Source organism: Fopius arisanus, unplaced genomic scaffold (genome assembly GCF_000806365.1).
Source record: "Fopius arisanus strain USDA-PBARC FA_bdor unplaced genomic scaffold, ASM80636v1 scaffold00078, whole genome shotgun sequence".
NCBI classification, from domain to species: Eukaryota; Metazoa; Arthropoda; class Insecta; order Hymenoptera; family Braconidae; genus Fopius; species Fopius arisanus.
In genome coordinates, this window is record NW_011887817.1 from 407,096 (window position 1) to 430,280 (window position 23,185).

Here is a 23,185-nt window from a genome sequence, read left to right on the forward strand (position 1 = left end):
TTTTGAAACTAGAACTGATCTTCTGGAATTGAATCATTTCTAGGCATCACGCAAATTACATGAATTTATGGAAAAACTTAACCCGACTCTTAAAAAATTCCATGGAACATGAAAATCTCTTTCCGTTGAACGAATTTTTTTTCTCTGTGTGAGACTGAAAAATCAAATCGCTGAAAGAATATTGTCTTGTAAAAACTAAATCCTCTTCCGTAAACGAAAATTCAAATGAAGAAAAAGAGGAAAAATACAGCGAAGTAAATCCCTGAATTTTTAATTAGTTCAGTTCATTACGTTGTTCAAATACGTTATATTGTACAGGGGTGAGAAACGTTAGCATTTCTCGAACGAGTTAACATACATTTGCTTAAGAGTTAAGTACAGAGCTTCTTACTTGTACTAGCCCAGAAGTTATATAAAGCCAAGATATTGTTTATTGAGGTGGCGTTGGAGAGATTTAGCAACAAGTAGACGCCTCTCATTACTGTACAACAGTCATTGCGTGTAATTATAAATTGATTGATAACGACTGCCAAATAATTTGCAAGAACGACTTCCTGCTGAGTGTCAGATTTACGTTTTTAGTCTTGGTGTAAACAAATTGCGCAGTCTATACTGCCGCCGATTTTTATCATTTTAATTGAAAGTTCGTAATGTAGGTACTATTGTCTTTAGAATCAATTAAAATTCAGTGCAATTTACAATCGCATAAGTAGATAGATGGATAGATGTTGATTAATTGATTCATCGATCTGTTCGTTCTACATGCCCAGTATCACAATTCTCTTGTTTCTTCTACAGTTTTATTATCGTTCTTCATTATAATTCCGCTAGTATTTTCCCTCTAAATTGATTTCAACTTTGCAGAAAATTCGATACGTCAGACTGTCTTTAAAACATTGATAATGACCCATCATGAGAATTCTGAATCAATTTGAATTTCTAAAATGCTGTTAATTAAGTGAAACGTCAATAATAATTAATCTTACATTAAATAAAAGCCAGAAAAATTGAGATAGAAGTTGCAGTCGTTACTGAACATCAGCCAGGCTTCCTGATCAATTAAAATTAAATGAGGATTAATTATTATCCTAGGTATCAACATGACAGCGATTTGGATCTCGTCCGTTGCAAACACGGTAACTTCGACCTTGTGCGTAAAAATCAGAGCGTAGACACCGTAGACTCGGCAGTGAGATACTCGCGTGTTTACGATGACAAGTACCACAATAATCATCTCGATCTTGTTGGTACATTACCAAAGAGGCGGATCGATCCGAAGTGGTGTGATCCATCAAGAATTCAGGCGTTCCAACAGCAGAGTAACAATCCCGATGGGGAGTTATTAATGAAAGTCGTTCACAAACCGGAGTGCGAATTGATGAAGCATCGTCAGTTTGATCATTTAACTGATATCAAAACGAGTAGACTTGGTGGAGAGCCACAGGATCAGGGTTATGCATCGGAGAGATCACCCGAGGATGAGCACCCACCATCTTTGCCGGGACAACCAATCCTCCGAATAGTTCCAGGTAAGAGCGAAAAAATATAAATCTAGAAGTTGACGGCCCGTGATGATTATTTATCAACCGAGAGTAATTTCTCGAGCCACCAAAGATGCTGCTTTCAATTTATGTGGAATGAGGTGAAAACATTTCAGTAGTGAAGCGGTAAAACGTTTTGTGTCGAGAAAAAGTAAATTTTACAGAAGAAGAACTTCATTGTCCAAAATTGCCTTGAGATTGGTAGATTTGGTAGAAATTATTTAATTTTGCATCGAGAAATCGCAGAAGTCCAACAGAATAATTTTGAGAAGGCCCTGGATTTTTCTGTAATTTATTCGCATGCGTGACATAACTGAAAATATTTCGCTTTCAACTCCACGAAAGCTTCGCGATTTTATGAAACCCTGGTAATTACTTCCGCTCGAATTCATTTCACGATTCACTCCGTCCTTTTAAGATTTATACTAATGTTTTCGTCTTTAATACACAAAAATGCTTTCTCGAGTAAAAAAATGCTCACTCCATCGTGAAATATTCCTGTTGAAATGATGAAGACTGGAAATTCAAACACGACTGAGTCATTCTACGAAATATTTGTCTTGCCATTTATTCTCACGAGATGAGGTATTTGGCGCGAGAAATTATTTGATATTTATTTCTGTCAGGGAGAGAACTGTTACTTGTTAACGAGATGGATTAGTTCTAATTCTTCAGTTACATTCCAACTCGCCGATATTCTCGCAGTGGAAAACCCCACCATTCTGTAGGTAAAGCATACCTCTCGTGAAAACGTTCCTCTCATCGTCTAATTGCCATCGTCTTACGAGTGGCATTACTGCCAACCCAAGCTACGCGTCGTTCTCTAAATTTTCAATGGATCTTGGAGACGCTCCATTCTCCTCCCCTTTTCCATTCACAAGCCCACGAAGACGATAAAAGGCCGCTTTGTCTCTTTATCACTCAGTGGTTTGCCCCTATTCCAGTGAAGAATAGGAGTGAAAAATAACTACAGAGAAAATACCCCTGAGTTAGGATGTTCGAGCCATTTATTTTTCACCCTTTCTATTCATCAGTTGAAATGAATCCGACGATCAAGGAATTCTGTGAGTGTTTTTTTATGCCTTTATCCCCTTTTATTCCGCACCTTGGGGCGAATCTGACGACGTAATTGTAATAACTTATAATTTGAGTAGCGAAGCCGCAAGACGAGCCAAATAGACTAATTGTCTACTCTTGGTTTTCAAGAAGTATCTCTGAACCTAAATCAAACCGCGGGATTTTTGTATAACCTTTTTTCAAAATTACCGAAACGTCTTTCGTGAATGGAACATAATCCGTGAAGGAACGAATGATTCGTTGATCACTTTCGTTTGGGAATTTTAAATTCGTGAGGGAAAATCTTTCGTTTCGACAATTTTATCTCCCACGCGAATCCTATTCCCGTACGATGTATCCTAAAGATTCGTAGATGAGAATCGCAAGTCTAACGGAATGACAAATCCGTTAATGAATGTTGCCGATCTGTCTACGAATCACATTCGTATGTGGAAGTGTCTAATGGATCAGCGGTCTCAAAGGAATACCAAATATTCATTCACGGATTACATTCCCAAGTGTCGAGATAGGCCCCCAGCAGCGAAGATCGGCTTGAGTACTGATTTTCGATAGTTATATCTTATTAAATGTCATCGAAAAATAAAATGATAACCATCTGGTATTGTACTGGCATACCAATCCTGAGTTTGAACAATTACCATGCAAATTCAAAGCACGACAACAGCACGAATATGAAACACATTGGCCTTATACTCCTTCAACTGGAATACAAAGCCCATGGGGTCATCGAGTGAAAAGTGCCTGTATGTAAATTCATGGTACGTTCGAGGCACGCGTGTTAGCACGATAATAACCCTAGAAACTGCTGGGCACCACATTGGGGTGGTAGCTATTGTACTCAGGGGCTAGGTTACGATGTGCGACACATCGGATATTGTAGACAGGTTTTGGTCGGTTGCGTGCAAATTGGAGTATCACGATATCTGTGATAATTTTCGGCTCTAATCTAGTTAGTTCACTCAATTAACATGTGTTTATCGTTGAGGGAAAGGTTGTTTTTGTTGGTGGGGTGTGCGCAAGTAATTAGATTGTTGGATTAGTAATGTCAATAGTGGTGGGTGACTTAGAGAGCTGCTGGTGGGATTGGAGATGGCACGTGAGTCTCGAGTTACCAAGTTTTTCATTTAAAAGTTTCTGGAAAGAAAGGGTTTTAATGTCAATTCGTTCGACTATTCAAGGGAAAGAGAAAATACGAATGATTCGAATGAGCGAGAGATTTTTTACCGCTAATAGAGCATACACTCAATTTCAAAAATATTTATGTATTTGAGAATTTTTTTAAAACTGTTTATCACGAAAAGTGGTGGAAAATATTTCGACAACTTTTTTATATGCATTTCTAATATTCTGAATGAACTTCCGGGGGAGGATATTTGGGTATGAGAACGACGAAATGAGAAGATCAAAAACCAATTACATTGGGTCTATATGAAGCCATTTGGAGGCCATAAAAATATGCATTCAGGCACATTCAGACGACCATTGATTATCGATTACCCTCACAAGTGGTTCAGAGTGAGGGATTTCATCTGTAAAAGATTTACGTGGAGAGATATAAAATGCTTTAATTTTCCAAAAACTGTTTCGCCTGAATATTGCAAGATCTGATTTTAACATCTGATTCACGAATCATAACAATACTATGTCGTCACCATGTGGAAAATCACAGGAGAGTTATGATTTACGACAAAAACCAGGGCCATTATTCACGTCTTAAACTGTATAAAGAGTCCAGTCAAGAATGTTGGCGGATATAAAAAGCGCAACTCAATGAAGAAACAAACAAGCAATCAAATAGCTTCTGCAAAACCATTTGAACGCCATAAAACTCAGCATTCATGTAGACAGCATTAATTACCAATTACCCTGAAAACATCCTGAGAAAATATATATAGTCTTGCACCTCTGGTGTAGTTGACCCCAGCAATAATTTCTATCTGGGGCGTCGCGTGCCGCTGCATTACCAGCAATGTTTTCTATAGTTATGCTTCATAATTATTTTCTTGAAAAACAAGAAAGAAAAAAAAAAGAAAGAGAATTCACCTTGCAGTGCACAAGTGCATTGTTATGATCACTATCCCCCTTTTAGTCAGTGGATTTATTTGTATGATGAGGGGAAATTATGTGAAACTAGAGCCCCACAGCCTTAACGAGGCATTGGAAATTACGGGAATGGTGGGATTATGAAAGTAACTCGGGGATGTTCAATGGATTTGGCTTAAGTAATGAAGAAAAAGAGAAAAAGGTATTCTCTGTGGGCTAAGATAAAGTCCCTCGAATTAATGACACGAGAGAGGAAAGGTTCAGCGGAGATTGAGGGAACGAGTTGAATTAAAATCGATGGGAATTTTCAATCGGCCTTCAATCAGCCGGAATTGCAAAGTTTGAAATGGTCAACTTTATCGTCATAATTGTACCGTTATTACTTGGACGACAGCTCGTCAAACCCTCTTAATGGTGGATTGGGTATACAAATCCGCAAGTCTCCACCTATTACAATTAAAACTTCGGTATCCCTCGTTTTGAGGTATTCGACAATTTGACGATTAATCGTCACAAAAGAGTCAAAAGTTCTAACTCGTACGAGTCAAGAATGCACTATTGATCGTTGGGTCCGCGCAGTGCTCTCCTTATACCCCAAACTAGGCCAGAAGACTATAGATGTGCGTCGTGATGCGTCTGGGTCATTCGTTCTTACAAATGCCCAAAAAGTCCGGGTGATGAGAATAGTTTTGTCAAGTTTTTGCTGTGAGATTTGAAATTGTGAGGGTTTACTCGAGTTTTGAAGATTACAGACTCTCTCTTTAACTGAACGTTATTAACATCTTGCGGAATCAAATTTGATTCACGAGGTCGATCCAACATGAAATAAGTCAATTACATACAACCAATTTAACTTGATTCATGGCAGCTTCTTTTTGACTCCAGATTTGGCGATTTGTAGAGATTTTGGGGGAATACCGGTGTTCGAAGGAAACTTCACTTGAGTAATTTCTCAGACGCATACTTGGAGAAAAAGTGGATAAAATCATAAACAACTTTTTTCCTCCCTATTTTTCATGGACAAGGTGTAGAAGAGTGTTAGTTAAGTGGCCCTAGGGGAGTCTCCTTTCATGCTTCAGAAAGAACCTCTCATGGACTAACCGCACTAACTCCTCGAGAGTATCTTCCCCAGCGATGATTAAGTTCCACCAGCCGAACAGTATCTAAACGAACAGAAGGAGGAGTCACTTGGTAGTTGCAACGAGCTCATTAGCGGGCTTACCTATCCTCGAATGTGTCACTCCTGTATATCCACTCTACGTGTGACCTCATTGCGCATTCTCTTTGCATTTCACGTCAACCAAATGTAGGCAAGCAAAATCTCCCCACCAAATGTAACTTCCCTTCTGCTTTTCTCAACTGCACGAAACCTCTTATCGTTTCTGATGCACACTCTGTGCATTACACAAGTTTATCTTCCATCCTCTCATCTCAATTCCAACGATAAACTCCTTCGAGTGAATACGCTAGTTTCTCCCGATGTAATTATGCCCTTGTACCTCTCAACCTGAAACTTCATTAGGTACTTTTTTGCTCGTCTCTGATTTTCATGTTTCAGTCTTGCTCGAAGAAGGGGAGAATGAATATGGAGATGTTTACCAATCATTACCATGAATTTCGTTTGAATATATTTGGCATTGATATTTGGTATGTTGATTGGTTGTTGTTGTGGCAGCCAATTTTCCACTGGGTGGCTGCATTATTCCATCTTCATTACTCAATCCTATGCGCCTCGAAAATGAGCTTTTACATTTGAAGTTAAATAATATGAGATTTAAAGAACGAAGAGTTGATTAATCGACCGTGGATTTTCTAGTCTATTAAAGACTTATGGGGATTGAAAATGGGAACTATTCGGGTAATCATTGTCTTGAATTCTCAAGTGGTTCTAGATTCAAGGAACTTGAATGTTTGCTTTTCATAATGAGTTCTAGCATTCAAGCTGTCTTTCGAATATCAATAATGACTTGTGAATTGTCAAGATACATGAGAACTTTAATAGACGATTTTATCTTAAATTAAATCAAAATCAAATAATTGAAAATTTACTCTCGAAACTTTTGTCAACAGTAAATTCAAATTACATTCGCGTGCATTTTATTGCAGTTAACAATCTGGTGATTTGATCCTAACTTTAAAAAATGATAACATTGCGAATTTTGGGACAACTATTGCGGTAAATTACACAAATCATTTCATTGATGTGAAATTTATTAGCATTTTTTTATAGTTAAAATTTGAGAGTTTAAGTCAGTGGAAAAGTTGGTGAAAATTCATAATAAATTTTTTACAACGTAGACAAATATTTTGAGAGTCGAGAGGATTGACGTCGGTAGAGCACTGGCTGGGGATTGGCTGCAGCGGACGCCCCAGTGATCGTTCGCTTCTGTTGTTACATGAGCAGTTGGAAATAACATGCGACGTAACCGTAAATCTGGAGAAGAGATAAAAAATAGCCATTCATTTCTTACAGGTGTAGAAGCAATTGGTGGAGTCTTAGCTCGTGTAAATTCACACCGGTAAAACTGGCCAGTGGGCTATCCATTTTCATGAACTTTAAATTCATTCCCCTAGTTTCATTTCAGCTTCAGCCCTTCATGGGAGACCAGAAATGCAATTAAACTGAAAGAGGCTCGAGATCTAAAACTTCCATTACATTTCATACTCCGTAATTCACAGAACCCTGTTATATGAGTTCTGTAATTAGCTTATGAGATGATGAAATAGAGGAGTGACTAATCGAGATGAAAAAATATGTCGAATTTTTATTCAATTCTGCGTAAAAATTCTATTGGATTTATATTAGACTTTTAAATACCATTTGCAGAATAGAAATGGAAGTCAATAAATTTTCAATCATTTGGTCGTAATTTTTTCGTAGAAATTTTTTCACTTGAATTTTTTAACGGAATTTTATGATATTTTTATTACAAACTCCAATTAAGAAACTAAGAAAATGTATAATTATCGGGGAAAAAATTCATGCAGAATGTGTGGTCAAGAAAATTATCAACTTTCTCTGTTAGAAAAACATTTCATCAGTGAAAAATAATTTTTACGATCAAGCGTAATTTTTCTCGGATGTAAAAAGCGTTGAATTTTTAATCCGAAAAATTGCACTTTTAAAGGGAGACAACCCTAAACATCAATGGCAGAATTAAAAACGTAAATTGCGCTTTTAATCTGATAAACTATGTTTTTAAGTTCGTAATTGCCGTTTCAAGCCTCGCTATTCGCCGGATTGAAAACATCGTAAATGACGTTTATGCACGTGTACTTGACGGTTAGCATTTCGTGGGCGTTTTTTTTCCATTAAATTTGTGATGATTACGATAGGTAATTTAAAAAATTCCACCTCAGAAGGAATTTAAAGTTTGGATCGATTGAACGGTACGATGGTGCTTTGAGATAATTTAACAGAGGGCTGATTGTCGATGATAAGTTTCAAAGTGCATCGGAGAGAAGGAACCGGGAGTGGTGTATAAGTGACTTGGGGATACACAAAGGAAGTCATTGGTGGGTTGGGTTTTAGATTTTGGAAGTATATGCTCTTGTGTGTGTGTGTGTTTGATGCACCTGTGTGCCAACGGTAGCTCCAAAGAAGCGGACATCCGTTGATCCATCCTGTATGCCTTCCGGGGAAGGGGCCAGCCACCACGTGAAAATCCCACAGTTGTATCAACAATCTCGATTAGTTTAATTTCAACTCTGAAATACCTCTCTACGGGTTCACCACTCAACAATCAACACAATCTGTTCAACTCGTGTTTGCCAAAATAAACGAATAGCACGCAAAACAATGCGGCTGTTCGGAAGAAACGAATTTATTTTAATCTAGTATATTTCATGTTTGAGTTCAGTGCAACGAAAATATATACTCGAGCCAAAGAGATTTACAGTTAGTTTAGTTTAGTTATCTTGAAGTCTGCGGTACGTTATATTTATTTATGATAAACAGTGTAATGAAGGGAAAATCGATGTTTGAAATCATAGCGGAATATAAGAGATTCTACTGTAAAATATATTTGTTTGTGAAGGGAAATACACTCCAAACATTAATGTACTTGTTTTACGTATTTTTATTTGCGTATTTCCGATTTTTAATCGAGAAAATTTGATTTTTTAATAAAAAATCGATTTTCTGAATGACAAACGTAACATGCGTGCCTCAAAAAGCCAAAGAATTTACGTCGAAGGATTCATGCGGAAAATTATTCAGTGGAAAAATTTGCATGGATAGATGAAGTTCTGCCGAATTTTTTAATAAATCTGTTTATAAGTATTTTGCATTTTCCACACAGAGAAAAATTCCTTAGAAAACGTCTAGTTGTAGTCGAGAATCACAATCTACTGACAATGAATAATTTAGTGGTTATTCAGCAAGAAATTCTAGTTTGTTATGCTGAAATTGATATGCAGCAAAAAAACTACACAAAAAATATCGTCAAAAAATACGGACAGAAAAATCATTTATTCGAACGAAATCAATATGTACTCGGATGAGTATTTATAAAATCAAGTTTATTAAATCAAACAAACCATCCGCCTGTACTCCAGCCTCGAATTCACTTGAAAAAACATTCACATCTCAATTACGTTCTACCACGTAATTATTATTAGATTTTCCTTCGTGTACAGATTCGCCGAAAAATGTCAGTTTGTTTATAAAAATTAGATTCGTATTAACGCGATAAAGATTTTCCCAGTGTCCAATAAAATTCCCAATAAAATTTTGCCTAATTGTCCGATAAATTTTTTTTTGCAATTCCAGTGTAAAATGACGGAAATAAAATTTTTATTGCGTTCAATGGACAATTTTTTCTCAGTGTACTTGAGTCAAGTATGAATTATGCTAAATCCAAGTATTAATTTTTTGGGTGAAAAGAAAGTAGAGATAGGGAGGTCCCCAGGACATCCGGGGAGAGTTCTTTTTCCAGGTGTACCCACCCCTCTAACCCCTCTTCCTTGTAATACCCACTCCTCCACAAAATGCGATAATTCATAGCTGTCAGGATTGTTCGGCGTTTCGTTGCTATCGTACCTTAACACCCTCTCGATTTCTACTGTTGCACTTTACGGGTCTAACTCGTTCATCTCATAATATCCTATCCCCTTTCCTTTCCTTCTACCCCACTTCCCCTCCCACCCCCTGTCACCCCTTTTTCGCCACAACTGCACATACACGTCCGAGGAAAACCGAGATAAGCGAAAAAATAGCGGTGCACGTACATTTTTCTTTTTTTTATCTCTTTCGTTTCTTGGTGCAATAGTCATTTCATGTTCACTTACTTTTATTTATTGTTATGGGAGTGGGGGGAAGAGGGGATGTTTTCTCAGGATGTTTTTGGTGGCTGGTTTGAATTTTTTAGAGAATTTCTTCGCGTAATCGATGAAATTGTTTACAACTTTATGGATGTGATAAATTGTGATAAATTTTTGTTGACAGTCAAATTTGATTAGAATTCACGTAATGAACATTTTATGACTTGATCGAATTTTTAATCGACTGTAAATATTCAGAAGGAAACTTGTATGAATTCACTAGATATTCTATTATTTTTATAGTCTCATTATTTTGAAAGCACGGATATTTTACTGATTTTCAAATAAATTGAATTAAAAAGCAATGGAATTTCTGGTTTTTAATGATTGGCATAAGTTTTCGTAATTTCTTTGAATGAAAAGGTCGCAACATGGAAATTTAAAAAAACACCGGAGATTTCAATTGTCGAAGGCCATAGCCTTCCGTTGATATAATATTTTACCGGGTAATTGCAATAATTCATAATTAGAAATGGAACGCCATTGGAAAAAAAAATTGAAATTTCATGGACGACTGATTTTTATTTGCAATCAAATGTCCTTGTATTTGATTTAGAAGGAAAATAAGTCATTGAATTTCTAGTTTCTCTGGAAATCCAAGAAAACTGTAAATTACTGAGCATTTGGAATATGAAAATTCAACTTCCAAATTATCAATGAACATCAACTACTAAATTTCACCGAATTTTATATTAATCAGAAAGTTCAAGCAATAACTGCAGAATTAATAAAAAATTCCAGCAAATCCTTCATCCGATTAAAATAACTGAATTATCAAAGTATTTCCGCCAAAATTTCCCCAATTAATTGATATTTCAAAAATTCCATAAATTCGCCATCCATTTCCACCAATTAAAACAGCCAGCAATTTATTGAATTAAATAAAAATTGAGGAATCGTATAAACATTTTCCAATTATCGAACGCCGGAATTTCTTTTTCGAAAAAAAAAACTAGGAAGTCCCTCTCAGCCAAAATATTCACATGACGATTGGATTGCAGTATTTTTTGTGGGCGGAAAAAAATCAGACAGCTTATTTTTTTTTTGCTGAAATAGATCGTATCACATAACCAACGAAAAATGCTCCGTTCAAACAGCGGTTTGCATGTAGAAAGGAAAACCGAGTTGTTTGAATGAAATATCGCGATATTCACGTGCGTCATTGATCCTACACCATCACTCGAACCTGTTATTTTGCCACGTAGTAGGGATAGGCCTGCAACAGCCACATCTGGTTGGAGAATAAAAGGACCAGCGATGGTGACGTCGTTTCACTCGTTTGATGACTCAATAAAACTTTTTTTTCTCTCTCATTCATTTTTTCCTCTCCAGCGCAGAATAGAAAAATAATGAAAACCATCATTTGAGAGATATACCGAGGGGTTGTAAAAGGGAAGCAAGTATTTTAGAGCTTTCAGAGGGCTTCCCACGTACATCCAAATAAAAGTGAACGATATGGACTGAGAGAAAAAACCACCCAATGTCGTAAAAATAATTCCTCCAGCAAAGACATTTGCAGGTATATTCCATCAATTCGCGGAAGAAATCGATATATCCGGGTCAAAGGAGTGGATATTTTTCAAACAATTAATTAAAATTGGGTTAACTCAAATCTACCCTTCGACTTGATTCAAATTGACTAAATAAAATCAAAATTAAATGATAGATTCAAGTATATTCTATATTTAATTCAAGTACATTATGAAACTTATTTTAATACCAACATATACTTAAATCAAGTGTTTCACACATACACTGTACTCTACACTGCATAATTTCGTAACAGTGCAATGGAATTTCGGTGATCCAGGGATGATGGTGATTTGACTTTTATGCAATGTTCAATTCATACTTTATCGGACGTTACAAACATGAAAATTCATCGGAGGAATCGTGACTGACGCTCATTATCATCCAACCGGGGGGATGGAGTTAAATTGGTGGAAATCATGGTACTTGAAACGGCAAAACAGCTGTTGGAAGGGATGGGGTTGACGGGGGTTGGATAAAGAATTTGGAATACGAATTGTGTACAGGTGGAGAGAGCCCACATGCAATGGCAATTTTGAGGAGCAATCGATATTGGCTCTGCGCGTTCATTATTGCATCCATTTGACCAAGCGTGAATACTGTTACCCCCCTCACTCCCCTCATTCCTCCATTGGATTCTATGCATCTACTGTTGCCTGAATCCGTTCAATTGACTTGCGCCAATTTATATCGTCAGTCAGTGTATGGATGGGCTTTGAATAGACCACCCGTGGAGGGGATAACAGGGTTAAAACTTCAATGCAACACTTACTCGGAGGGAATTAAAGGGCGAACCATTTTATAAAAAATCAAGAGAATTTTTACCTCGATTTGGAGTTGTTCATGCGATATCTCGGGAGAGCAATTATTACTACAGCAATAATTACTGTAAAGCATCCATGCATGACTTATTCAACATTTTATAGAGAACGAGAGGATCTGCATCACAAAATTATGAAATCAAAAATTTGAGCGAAAAATCGATGAGTATTGAATCGCAATGCATTTTCAATTAATCGATCAGTTAATCATTTATTTTTCATTTATCCGCATTTTCCTGATGTTTATGATTTTTTTATGGTACAATTGAAAAAAATTGGTAATTGTTATGAATTTTCAGTGGCAAATAGTGAATGCTCCAGGCGCGAATGTCGCGGGAAAAATGTTTAATGGTTTTTCCACGCGTGAACTTGAATTGTTATAAATACTGGAAACCATACATGGGAAAATTCCCATGAATTTCTCCTTCGAACATGGAGAAGTAGCAACCAATGAGAAATAGAATATGATGCCAAATTTTCCCTTTTGTCCAGTGAAAACGGTAGAAAGCTGAGATTGAAACCAACAAAATCATAAATGGAAGCGAAATTTCGATCTCTTTATGCCACAGAGACAGACGTAGCAATTTGCGTTGTGTTTTGCTGAACCACTCTTTTCCAGTTTTATTTCTCATTCCGCTATTTTTTCTCTTTCGGTAAAAAAAAAATTGACTCGTCAGCAGTTGACTTCCGACATGCGCTTGTTTGTTCCCTGATTCATTTTTCCCCCATTCCAGCAGGCAATTATAGTTCTGGATGTTTTCTGGAATAAATTCCAAGCGCAATTCGTTACCCTCACTGTGGCAGTCTCACGAGATCCGCAGTAAATCATTTCACTGTGGAATCAAGAAAATTAGTAAATAGATGTAAATAAGGGGAGTGTCGTCGTTGTGTACTGAGGAAAATTGCCCGTGACGCAGCTCATGTAAATTACCTTTCGTTGTGGGAGCATTTCAATTCTCTGTCATGGATTTACAGTAATCTGAACAATGTGTTGAAACGATATGTCAGTAGTTTGGTCCTTTCCAATATCCGGCGGAAAGTCCTCGGTGATCCACTGGGAGGTCTACCTGGAATTCCATTCAGAAACTGGTGAAAAAAAAAATCATGTGGAACAAGTTCACATGGGGAGTGGAGAGATGCATTCGTTTTCAATTCGCTGCTTCCGTTGTGAAGTGAGCGAAAAGACTTCTCTATTCCTGGAAAATTCGATGTTTCAGGAAATACCGCATCGAGAGAAATTTATTTTTTCAAATATCCAGACAGTATTTTATCAGGAAAAGACAACTTTTCCATTCAGTTCAAATTATCCGAAAAATTGAATTTTTACGATTCACTCGAGGAATTATCTCCGGTCGGATTTTTGATATTTAAAATTATATCGAACAGGAATATTTATACATAATCATGAAGAGAACATTATTAATTTTTTACTCGGCTAAAAAAATCATGGAGTTTTCCTGAGGCCCGAAGAAAAGTAGATTTACTGAAAATTGTTAAACATCCTTAAAACCCTCAAAGTGACTTTCCACGAATACAAATCGAGAAGCAGTTACCACTACAAAGCCTCCACCCTGCGGCAAAACTAGGAGAAACCCCAAGAAGTTGCCCCCAGTAAAAAAAAAGGCAAAAGAAAAAAGGGAGGAAAAAACTTCTGAGCCATGGACTCACCATCAATTGATTGAATTTTTCATTCCAGAGAGCACGTTTCGGGTGACCCTGCAGAAAAGTAGCCGTGGGCTTGGGTTAAGTGTATCTGGTGGTGGTAGCGCTGGTCCAGTGAGAGTTAAAAGGCTCTTTCCTCAACAGCCAGCGGCACTATCCAACAAACTTCAACCCGGTGACATTCTTCTTGCGGCAAACGGAATTCCCCTCACCGGTCTCACCAACTACGTGAGTTCAAGCGAAGGCAACTGATCTCATTGTACCCCGATCAATTGTCGAGGGATCACACAGAAATCAGACGAATGTATTTCCTATCAGCGGATGTGAACCCTCTATTGCTTCTCAATGGAGGCATTGTGGTCATCAAATGACAAATTTACTATTTTTATGTCAGGATGACTAATTCTCCCCTGAAAGCTAGAAATATGTCAGGATGAATTCTGTAGTAGTAAAATAGGATAAGTGCATATTCGTCAGCGACAAATAATGTTATTGTGAAATCGTCAGTATATTCCTTCAATTCCAGACTATTTGATGAGAACTATCACTGAAAGAATTTTTCATCCATTTAATGTATTAAAAATACAACCAGAAAGTTTTTTTTTATGAAGTCGAATATGAAAACGATTAGCTGTAATCATCTCAATCGTCTAAGTTCCTTTAATTATTTTAATCCGAAATTTCATTTACATTGCAAACCATATTATTAATTATAAATGAGATTGTTACGTAGAATAAGTAAAGATATCCTTTTGTTTTTTTTTTATGTTTTTTCTTTTGTAATCTCTATTCAGGAGGCACTGGAGGTACTTCGAACGACATCGAGCACGGTGGAGCTTTTAGTGTGTCGACTCCCAGGGGATGAGCAAAATATTTCACCCCCTGGTGCACCACCACCCCCTCCAGCCCGTCGTGAGCCGCCTCCACCCTTGAGATTACTCAATCCACTTCCACCACTTCAGATCGAACCTTGCGGGGTATGTAATTCCATTTCGGTGCCCTTTATCGAGATAAAAGATGCCGGATCAATTTATCATGTCGAATTTTCGGTGAAAAAATCCCGACCCGAAAAATGATTTATTTTAGTCGAATAAATATCTATTTAGATAGAATGAGGAAATTGTGAGAGTTTCTAGGGAAAAGTTGAAATAAAGATTTTTATTCGATTCTAATTCTTCTTTAAAATTTAGATATGAGGTTGAAATGTTTTTATCAGGATTTCTTGGGGACTTTAATTTGAAAACAAAAGGCAACCCCGGAAAATCATTTAATCTTTTTTATGTCGAGATTATATCAATAATCCTGGGGCCTGTATCTTGATTAAAGAAGTGTTGAAGTGGCTTGAAGATGTCACGTTATTGAATGAAAAAATTACTGGTGGAAGTTTTGAAATAAAAAGTTGGAGTTTTTGATGAGTATCTTTGACGAAGGAGATATAGCAAAGTTTTTATCAAGACTTTTCTCGTTTATCTCGAGACGAGTTTTTCTGATCAGGACTGGCACCAAATAATTTACCCAAATCTTCAAAAAAATTTCGATCATAAAGATTTTTATTCATTCAATTGGATATAACGCACAAAAAAAAAGTGAAACTTAAATTTGAGCGATTGCAAGGCTTTCGTTTTGAAGCGAAAAAGAATTTGGCAGAATAAGAATGAAGTGTATTTGATTTTCAGGAATTTGACATTGAGATGACTAAAGTGGGCGGAAGTTTGGGTTTCACTCTACGTAAGGTGGATAGCAGTGCTTTGGGGCATTATGTGAGGGCATTGGTGCGCGAACCAGCATTGAGCGACGGTCGTATTCAGCCAGGCGACAAGATTGTTGCGGTTGATGGTGCACCCCTGTCACCAATGAGCCACGAGGAGGCAGTTGCATTGCTCAGGCAATGTGGTCCAAGAGTTAAACTTCGTCTTTATCGAGACTTGGCACAGACCCCCGTATCAGCATTGTCACCCACTGAGCCCGATCATCCACTTCGTCCGCCTCGAACCAGTCTGCGGTGAGCATTCCCTTTCCATTTCCCTTCATTCATCAATTGTTGGCGAATTATTCCGGTGATGGAGATGAATAGAAAATCAACACTTTGGCTTCAATATTTTTTTTACACTCTGTAATCTTTTACTCTGATGAACAACCAAATGGAAAAGTTCTCTCATGTGGTAAACACAAAATTCACCACGATTCAAACGTTTTTTTTCCATGGCTATTTACTGTGGGAAATATTTGGCAGGAAAAATCACGAGGTTTTTCATTCTTTGTGGGAATCGTGTCGTTGAGATCTTTTGGTTAAAATTTTTTCCGAGTTTTTTATCTCCTTTTTTTCGGTGCGAAAAATTCCCCCACAAAATGCAATTTTTGAACGGATAATTTTGGAGAATTGCAGTAGACAAAAATTTTTGTTTTTAATACATTTTTTCTGCGATCGAGATATTTTATTAAAATATTATTGTATACAATATTTAACCTTCAGAATAGAATCGCTATTATTCTTTTGAAACTATCATTTTTTGCAGAAACAATAGCCCCAAGGTATCCGTTTGAAAAAATAAAAATGAAAAACAATATTTCTGCTAAGAAATTTCTCGTGCGTGTCTTCCCCTTCCAAACAGAATGATCTCGTGACAAATAAAAAATTCCAGTTTACAAAGTTCTGCTCATTTCTCGTTGTCAGCATAACGCAAAACATCTGAGAATTACCCAATAATTACAGTTGGAAACTGAGTCCCAAGTTATTAACAGCATTCCACAATGTCGACGTAACCAAAGTAGGAGGTACGACAGAATTCCACAATGAGCCTGTCATTAAAATTATCCATTAAAAAACACCGAAATTAAACCAACGCACTGAGATGACCCGTAAAAAATTCCCCTTCATCCCTTCACCCACCGTTGAGAAAAAACTTGGTAATTACGAAAAGTGAAAAATTATTCCAGACAAGAGGCAATGGACATGCTTTGTGATCTGGCTGTTCGCAAGTTGTCACCAGGGACATCAAACGGCTCAACCTGTCAGCAATCATCAGGTGCATCCACCAATTCCCCTCGAAGACTCAGAAGGCCACCCTCGAGGACACCAACTGGTGAACGAGACAACGGTATTGTTGCATAAAAATTATCATTTTTTTTCAGAAATACAGAGAATGAAATTGTACAAAAATTAGCAAGCAATTCAGTGACGGGCTCGGAACTCAATTGGTTGTAAAAAATCTTCAATAACAAAAAAAGATATTGGCGTATTCCGAAAATTAGATGAATTAGAATTCAAGTAGAATGAGAAAAACGGCATAGATGTGGAAATAGTTAAAGGAAATACGATAGTTTGAAAAAAAACGTCTCGCTTTGCATCACAAATACCCGAGTGTTTTCCTGACGCAAGCTAAATTCTTATCCTCCTATCAATTCAAAAATATTCACACAAATAATTGAATTACGAAGTTTCAATGAAACCACGAGCTCTCGGGGACTTCAGAGTGAAGTTTTTATCCGTTCTTTTTTTCCGGAAAGTTTTTAGTTATTTCTCTTTTGAGTTCAACTGTGCTGGAACGTATCGCGGAAAATTCGCCTGTGAAGCCCGATGTTTTGCTACTTTTAAGAGAGACTGCTATGGGTTTTAAACATCACAGGTTATTGAAGAGTGGAACTTTATAGGTTTCTTCTATAGTTCATGCATTCAAATATTGATGAATTATTTATCAATAATTGAATGACATTCGATCTCTTTCAGAACCGATTTACTCATCGAACCAGGTGTCAACTGGCAGTCAGGTTGACACATCGGACAGTGATCAGTGCTCGATAAAGACCCAAATAGCTAAAGATACTGGAGATGACATAATCGATCCACCAGCTCTGTATGACGAATCTGATTCGTTTGACTCGGGTAAACCGTCACGTCCGAACTTTCTAAATCTCGGTGGTCCCCTCGAAAAGCCCAACTATCAATTCAGTCTCGAGTCAGAGAGGGAGGAGACCATTATCATACCTGAGGGCAGTAAGAATACGATCGATTACATCGAGGAGCTCCATCGGGAGATCACGGAAGACAGCGCTTTGCCATCTGAGCCGGCTTCAATGCCACCAATCATGTCCTCTGTCAGAACTAATAGTGAAGCCTTTAGCTACAAAAATCCTGCGTATCAGAGCGCCAATCCTACATGTGGGGGTGGTGATAACGGTGCCAAAAGTAAAATATCTCACTCCAGTGATCAAGACATTCCAGGTAAATACAATTTCACAGAAAGTCGAAAAATTCAATTAAATATTCTACTCCAATACATGATGGTATCATTTTTCAGATGATTTTTTCTACTTTCATATTTTGCATTGATTCATTTAAAAGTTTTCTACTATCTCTGGCCTCAAACGACCATTCGGAATGGGCTTATTAATTTATTAGCACAAATAATTATAACGTGTCTTTATTATTCAAAGATGCTTTTGAAAAATTACAAGTTTGCACCAAAAATAGATTTTTTTTAAACAGAGAGATAACTATTCCCGTTATTTTTATAAAAATTTAATCCACGAATGCCGTTTTATTATTTAAAAGTAAAGAGGACAAACGGCGGCAGAAATTTGCTTTAACAAGCATTTATATGGCATAGAATCTGTTGAATATTTCCTTTTTTGTCTCGATATTATAGCTTTTCTCTGGCTATTCGAGTCAGCACATTACTTTCCATTTTTTATTATATTTTCAGAGTCCTAAGGTAGGTGAATTATTTATTCAGACATAAATCCGACAAAGGTTGTGCATGGGGAAATGTTTATTAATTTATTTCTGCTAAGACTCTCTCGATTACTTATTTCGACTTCAAAGGAGTTAATGTCACAATGTCGGTTAAAAAATTAAGATGGAATTGACATCTTCGAAACGTAAATAATTAAACTGTTATCAATCAAATTATATCTTGCAGAGAAAAAAAAATCCTTACACATTCATTTTTTATGTTCTCCATTCAAAATTTGACAGAACCAGTCGACCCCCTTTCGACGATGACAATTTTTAAACCGTAAAATCTCCTGATAAATTATTCCGCTCTCACACTGAAAGAAAAAAAGCCTGTCAAGAAGAAGAGATTCTGCCGTCCCAAGAGAAATTTTAGCATAAGTCTTTCTATAAATTCACGCAGTTTACATAGCATCTAAAATTGAATTGATTATGGGAAACCGTACTTTCCTGATTTGATTACCCATCACATCCAATAGGGAAATCCTTATTTCAACTCTACCATGAACACTTTTATTATCAATTCCATAATGAAAAAGTAGAAGATAATAAATCACTTCAGCTAATCGGCAAATTTTCAAGGAATATCTAAATTTAACAGCGATGCCGACATTTCCCCAAGAGATCTTGTAAAAAATTTTGCTGTTTCTCATAAGTCAAGAAATATTTCTCGATATTCGAAAATCGGAAAAGATCGCGCGCGTGTCTATTACAATAAGACAAAAACAATCATTTATTATGAATTATATGAAATATGAACCTTCATATAAATATGCCTAAATAAATGAATAATATAATAATGATAAAAAAATGGATAATGTATGATATTAATGTTACCAGCGGAAAGCATCAAATCTCCATTATCAGAATTTGCGTTGTCCTCTAGTTTCGAAAATTGTAATCCAATGATATCACGAAGGTCTGGAAATCTGTGGAAAATTGTAGCGCATATTCACGACTCTAATGAACCAATTTTACAGCACTCACGATTTTTATGCGCTTTCAGATATACTGGGCGCCCCTAAATCACGAACAATTTAAAAACTATTAAACCCCTCCAATGGCACTGAACGTGACCCAAATACAGAGTCAAAATACGTCATTAGCATTACAGTGATAATAATGTTCTTATCAGAGGCGGATGTAGTGTTATAACATGGCGGATTATCTCGAGCAGTGGTACGTCAACAATTCACACCTCCCTTTTCGTTTCAGGAAAAGTGTTGAGCGGTGAGGATCCAGGGGGTAGTAAGGGCCTCTTGAAGTGGAAGGGAGTGATGTTTGCACCAGAGGACGAGGAAGACATGGCTGAACCCAATGAGCGGGAAAGAATGCGAGAGGAGAGCCTTCAGAGAGATGGATATGACGTAAGTTATCCAAATCTCTGTATAAACACCAATTACATTTCCTTTCTTTTTCCTCAAAGTCATTTCTGGGGGTATATTTCGATGAGAAAGGGACTGAATTACCTTTTCATCTCTCCTGCTTTCTCCGCATAAAAGAAAGAAACATTCTGAGGGGTTTTTATTTTCGAAGGATATGAACTTTGTGGAAGCACTGATTTTATCTCTAGTTTCTTCTTTTGTCGAGGGAATTTCTTTTTTTATCTAATAAATCTTTACTTACCTTCACTTTTTTCACCAATTCAAGTAAAAAGGTTTTTTTTTCTGAATACAGAGCTTTTTTTTTATTAAATTTGTAAAAGTTTCGGTTTATCTCAGTTCAAATTATATTTCTCTTGAATTTTTTCTTAAAACACTCAATAAAAAATTGTCTGAAAAATTCACATCCCCTCCTTCTCGTAACTCATCAATTCCTAATCGAGTTCACTCACTTCTCCATCAATTGAATTAACAAACCTCCCACTGGAGGCTTCCCACGTTTACGCTAATTGCCTTAATGAATAGAAATTTCAATCTCATGTTTATCTGACACAGGTATTCATGGTAGAATTGACAAGGGGATGGAATAGCCGACTGGGTTTCAGTTTACAGACGGATGTTAATGGTACAGTTATATCGATGGTGCATCCAGATAGTGTTGCAGCTAAGGATGGCAGACTGAAGCAGGGAGATGTATTAATTATGGTAAGTCTCATGGAAATGCCCGCGGATTACTCATTATCCTCCTGTCCAGAGGCTCATTAATTAACATCTGCCTAGGTCTATCCTGTATTGCATAATTTGACAAGTCCCTATGAAATTTTTCTGACAGCAATTATGGGAGAAGACCGTTTGGTTATTAGAAAAAAATCGTGACTTTCTCCACGGATTTGAGTAAAATCCATTGATTATTAAAAATAATTGACCAATTTCTATTCTTTTGATAATTTCGGAAACCTTTGCGTAATTTTGCACTAAACATTCATGTTTCCAGTGAAATTATAATTCTCAGGAGTCATTTTTTTTTTAAGTCCTGAGGTCTCTCGACTTTCATTAAAATTTTACCTCAGATTTCAATCTTGAAAATCGATTGGCGCTCAAACCACTTCAATCCGTCATGTTTATTGATCACGCATGCATCCCACGTCTTCTTCACAGGTGAATGACGAGAGTGTGGAGGAAATGGCAACGTCTGAGATAATCGATCTTCTGAGGAAGATACGAGGCTCCATTGGCATTACTGTCGCAAGAAAAAAAGCCGAAACGTGATAATGAGGGATTTTTAACGAGCTTAAATAATAGCACTGATCGACAGAATTTTAAATTCAGGGGGATAACAGAGGGATTGACATTGTGAATTTGAATTTGCAATGGAGTGCCTGACTGTAGTGAGATGGTAACGAAGCACTTGCTACAGCAAATTATGGAAAAATACGACTAATTAATGATGTTGACAGATTAATTCCGTTGAATCAACGGTGTAAATTTTAATTCAATCCGAGGGAGTATTACGATAGTAGTTTCTTCTCGTGAAATAATGTCATGTTGAATCAAAAGATATGCATTTATTTGATGAATAATCGATCGTAAGTTAGATGATAACTATAATCTATCGTTAATGCAATCATGTCCATTCAGATGTTTTAATTCGTCGTAAAAGACCTAATGTAAATCAATACGGAGAGATTATTTATGCCACCGTTGAATTGTGTAAAGAATGCAATATTTTTTAATCGGTGAGGGATTTTTAACCGTCGTGCAATAATGAGGTGGAATTTAATGAGCGAGTGCTAATCAAAGAGTCAATCAAACTAGATTATTGAGAGTATCACCGTAGAGTATTACAATAAATTTTTTGTTACATTTTTTTTTTAGGAAATTGCGAATATCGATCAATCATGGGTCGAAGGGTTCTGAAGGAGTCATGAAAAAAAAATGCAAAATCAATGTGTCATTATTCTCTTGGATCTACGTGAGCTTTTGTTCCTTCGCAACTCTTCAGGATCCTTCACTAATCAATCATTAATATGCTTGGGATGGAGGCGAAATAGCTGTGAAAATTATCACGTATGATATTCCAATGCGTTTTAATCAACAGGTTCGATGTTGAAGTTGGAAATTAAAATAACGTTGTGAGAGATATCTCGAGCTCGTATTTATTCAGATTTTATTCAAGTGAGGCAGTGTAAATACAGGAGAGAAAGTGTTCGGGCGATTCACTGTTAGGGGCTCTGTATTTTTATTTGAAATAGGCCTGTGGTTAATTAATCAGTGGATTAACGAGAGGGAATTCACTGCGTGGATCATAACTAATAAATATTTGTCGGCGAAGATAATTTTTCGAGTGTCCTTAGGGTTCAAATTAGATTATCGATGAAGAGGCGTTACTAATTGGCGGTAAGTTGAGTTAAATAAATGTGATAGCTAGTTTCTATTAGGATGTTAGAATTGTCGCGTGAGGAATATCAAAACTAATGGTGTTTAACTCACGATTTACCTTGGATGTGGAAAATTATGATTATTGAAGAAATTGTACCAAATGTTGATGTGTAAATAAAATTGAAGGCGCTGGATAGATATTTCATCAGCTGTTGAAAATATACTCGATTCAATTCAATTGTGTTTATGTGAATTTATAAATCCTTTCCATTCCATCAATTCCATTTTTAATTGTTTGACCAGCCCAATGAAATTTATTATGAAAATCAAAGTTATTTTAAAAATAACTCCAAAATTGAATTTCATAGAAGAAAATCGATGTCATGATTTTCGAGGATTACATAACCAAAAAAATATCTTAATGTTTCGTAATTTTTAATTGCAATTATTGCAAAATTAATAAAATTCTCATAGTACTAGAATTAAACTTAAACCAGTCCTACAATTTATTTAGAAGAAACAAATGTGCGAAAAAATCACAATAAACCCTAAAAGGGTCTGATTTTTTCAAATAATTCTCCTGTAATTCCTCGACTGTTCACAGCTGCCGAGAACTTCAAAATAATCCCTTCAACAGAAAGATAAATCCTCCCAAGATTCTCTGGACCCCAAATGCCGCCGGAGGAAAAATAAAAC

The 23,185-nt window shown here is 36.5% G+C and overlaps 1 protein-coding gene across 8 annotated transcripts in view; it reads left to right on the forward strand.

Moving 5' to 3' along the window:
* The window catches only part of LOC105270116 (uncharacterized), a 74,461-nt gene extending 51,734 nt beyond the window's left edge, over positions 1-22,727 (forward strand). For all 8 annotated transcript variants that reach the window (XM_011310834.1, XM_011310838.1, XM_011310835.1 and 5 more), the window contains 9 exons: positions 1,093-1,529; positions 14,031-14,224; positions 14,791-14,973; positions 15,673-15,998; positions 16,934-17,094; positions 17,724-18,218; positions 19,944-20,095; positions 20,666-20,815; positions 21,269-22,727. In XM_011310834.1, the coding sequence (XP_011309136.1) occupies positions 1,093-1,529; positions 14,031-14,224; positions 14,791-14,973; positions 15,673-15,998; positions 16,934-17,094; positions 17,724-18,218; positions 19,944-20,095; positions 20,666-20,815; positions 21,269-21,379 (2,209 nt within the window). In that variant the 3' untranslated portion in view covers positions 21,380-22,727. The remainder of the gene's footprint in view (positions 1-1,092; positions 1,530-14,030; positions 14,225-14,790; positions 14,974-15,672; positions 15,999-16,933; positions 17,095-17,723; positions 18,219-19,943; positions 20,096-20,665; positions 20,816-21,268) is intronic.
* Positions 22,728-23,185: the final 458 nt, after the last annotated feature.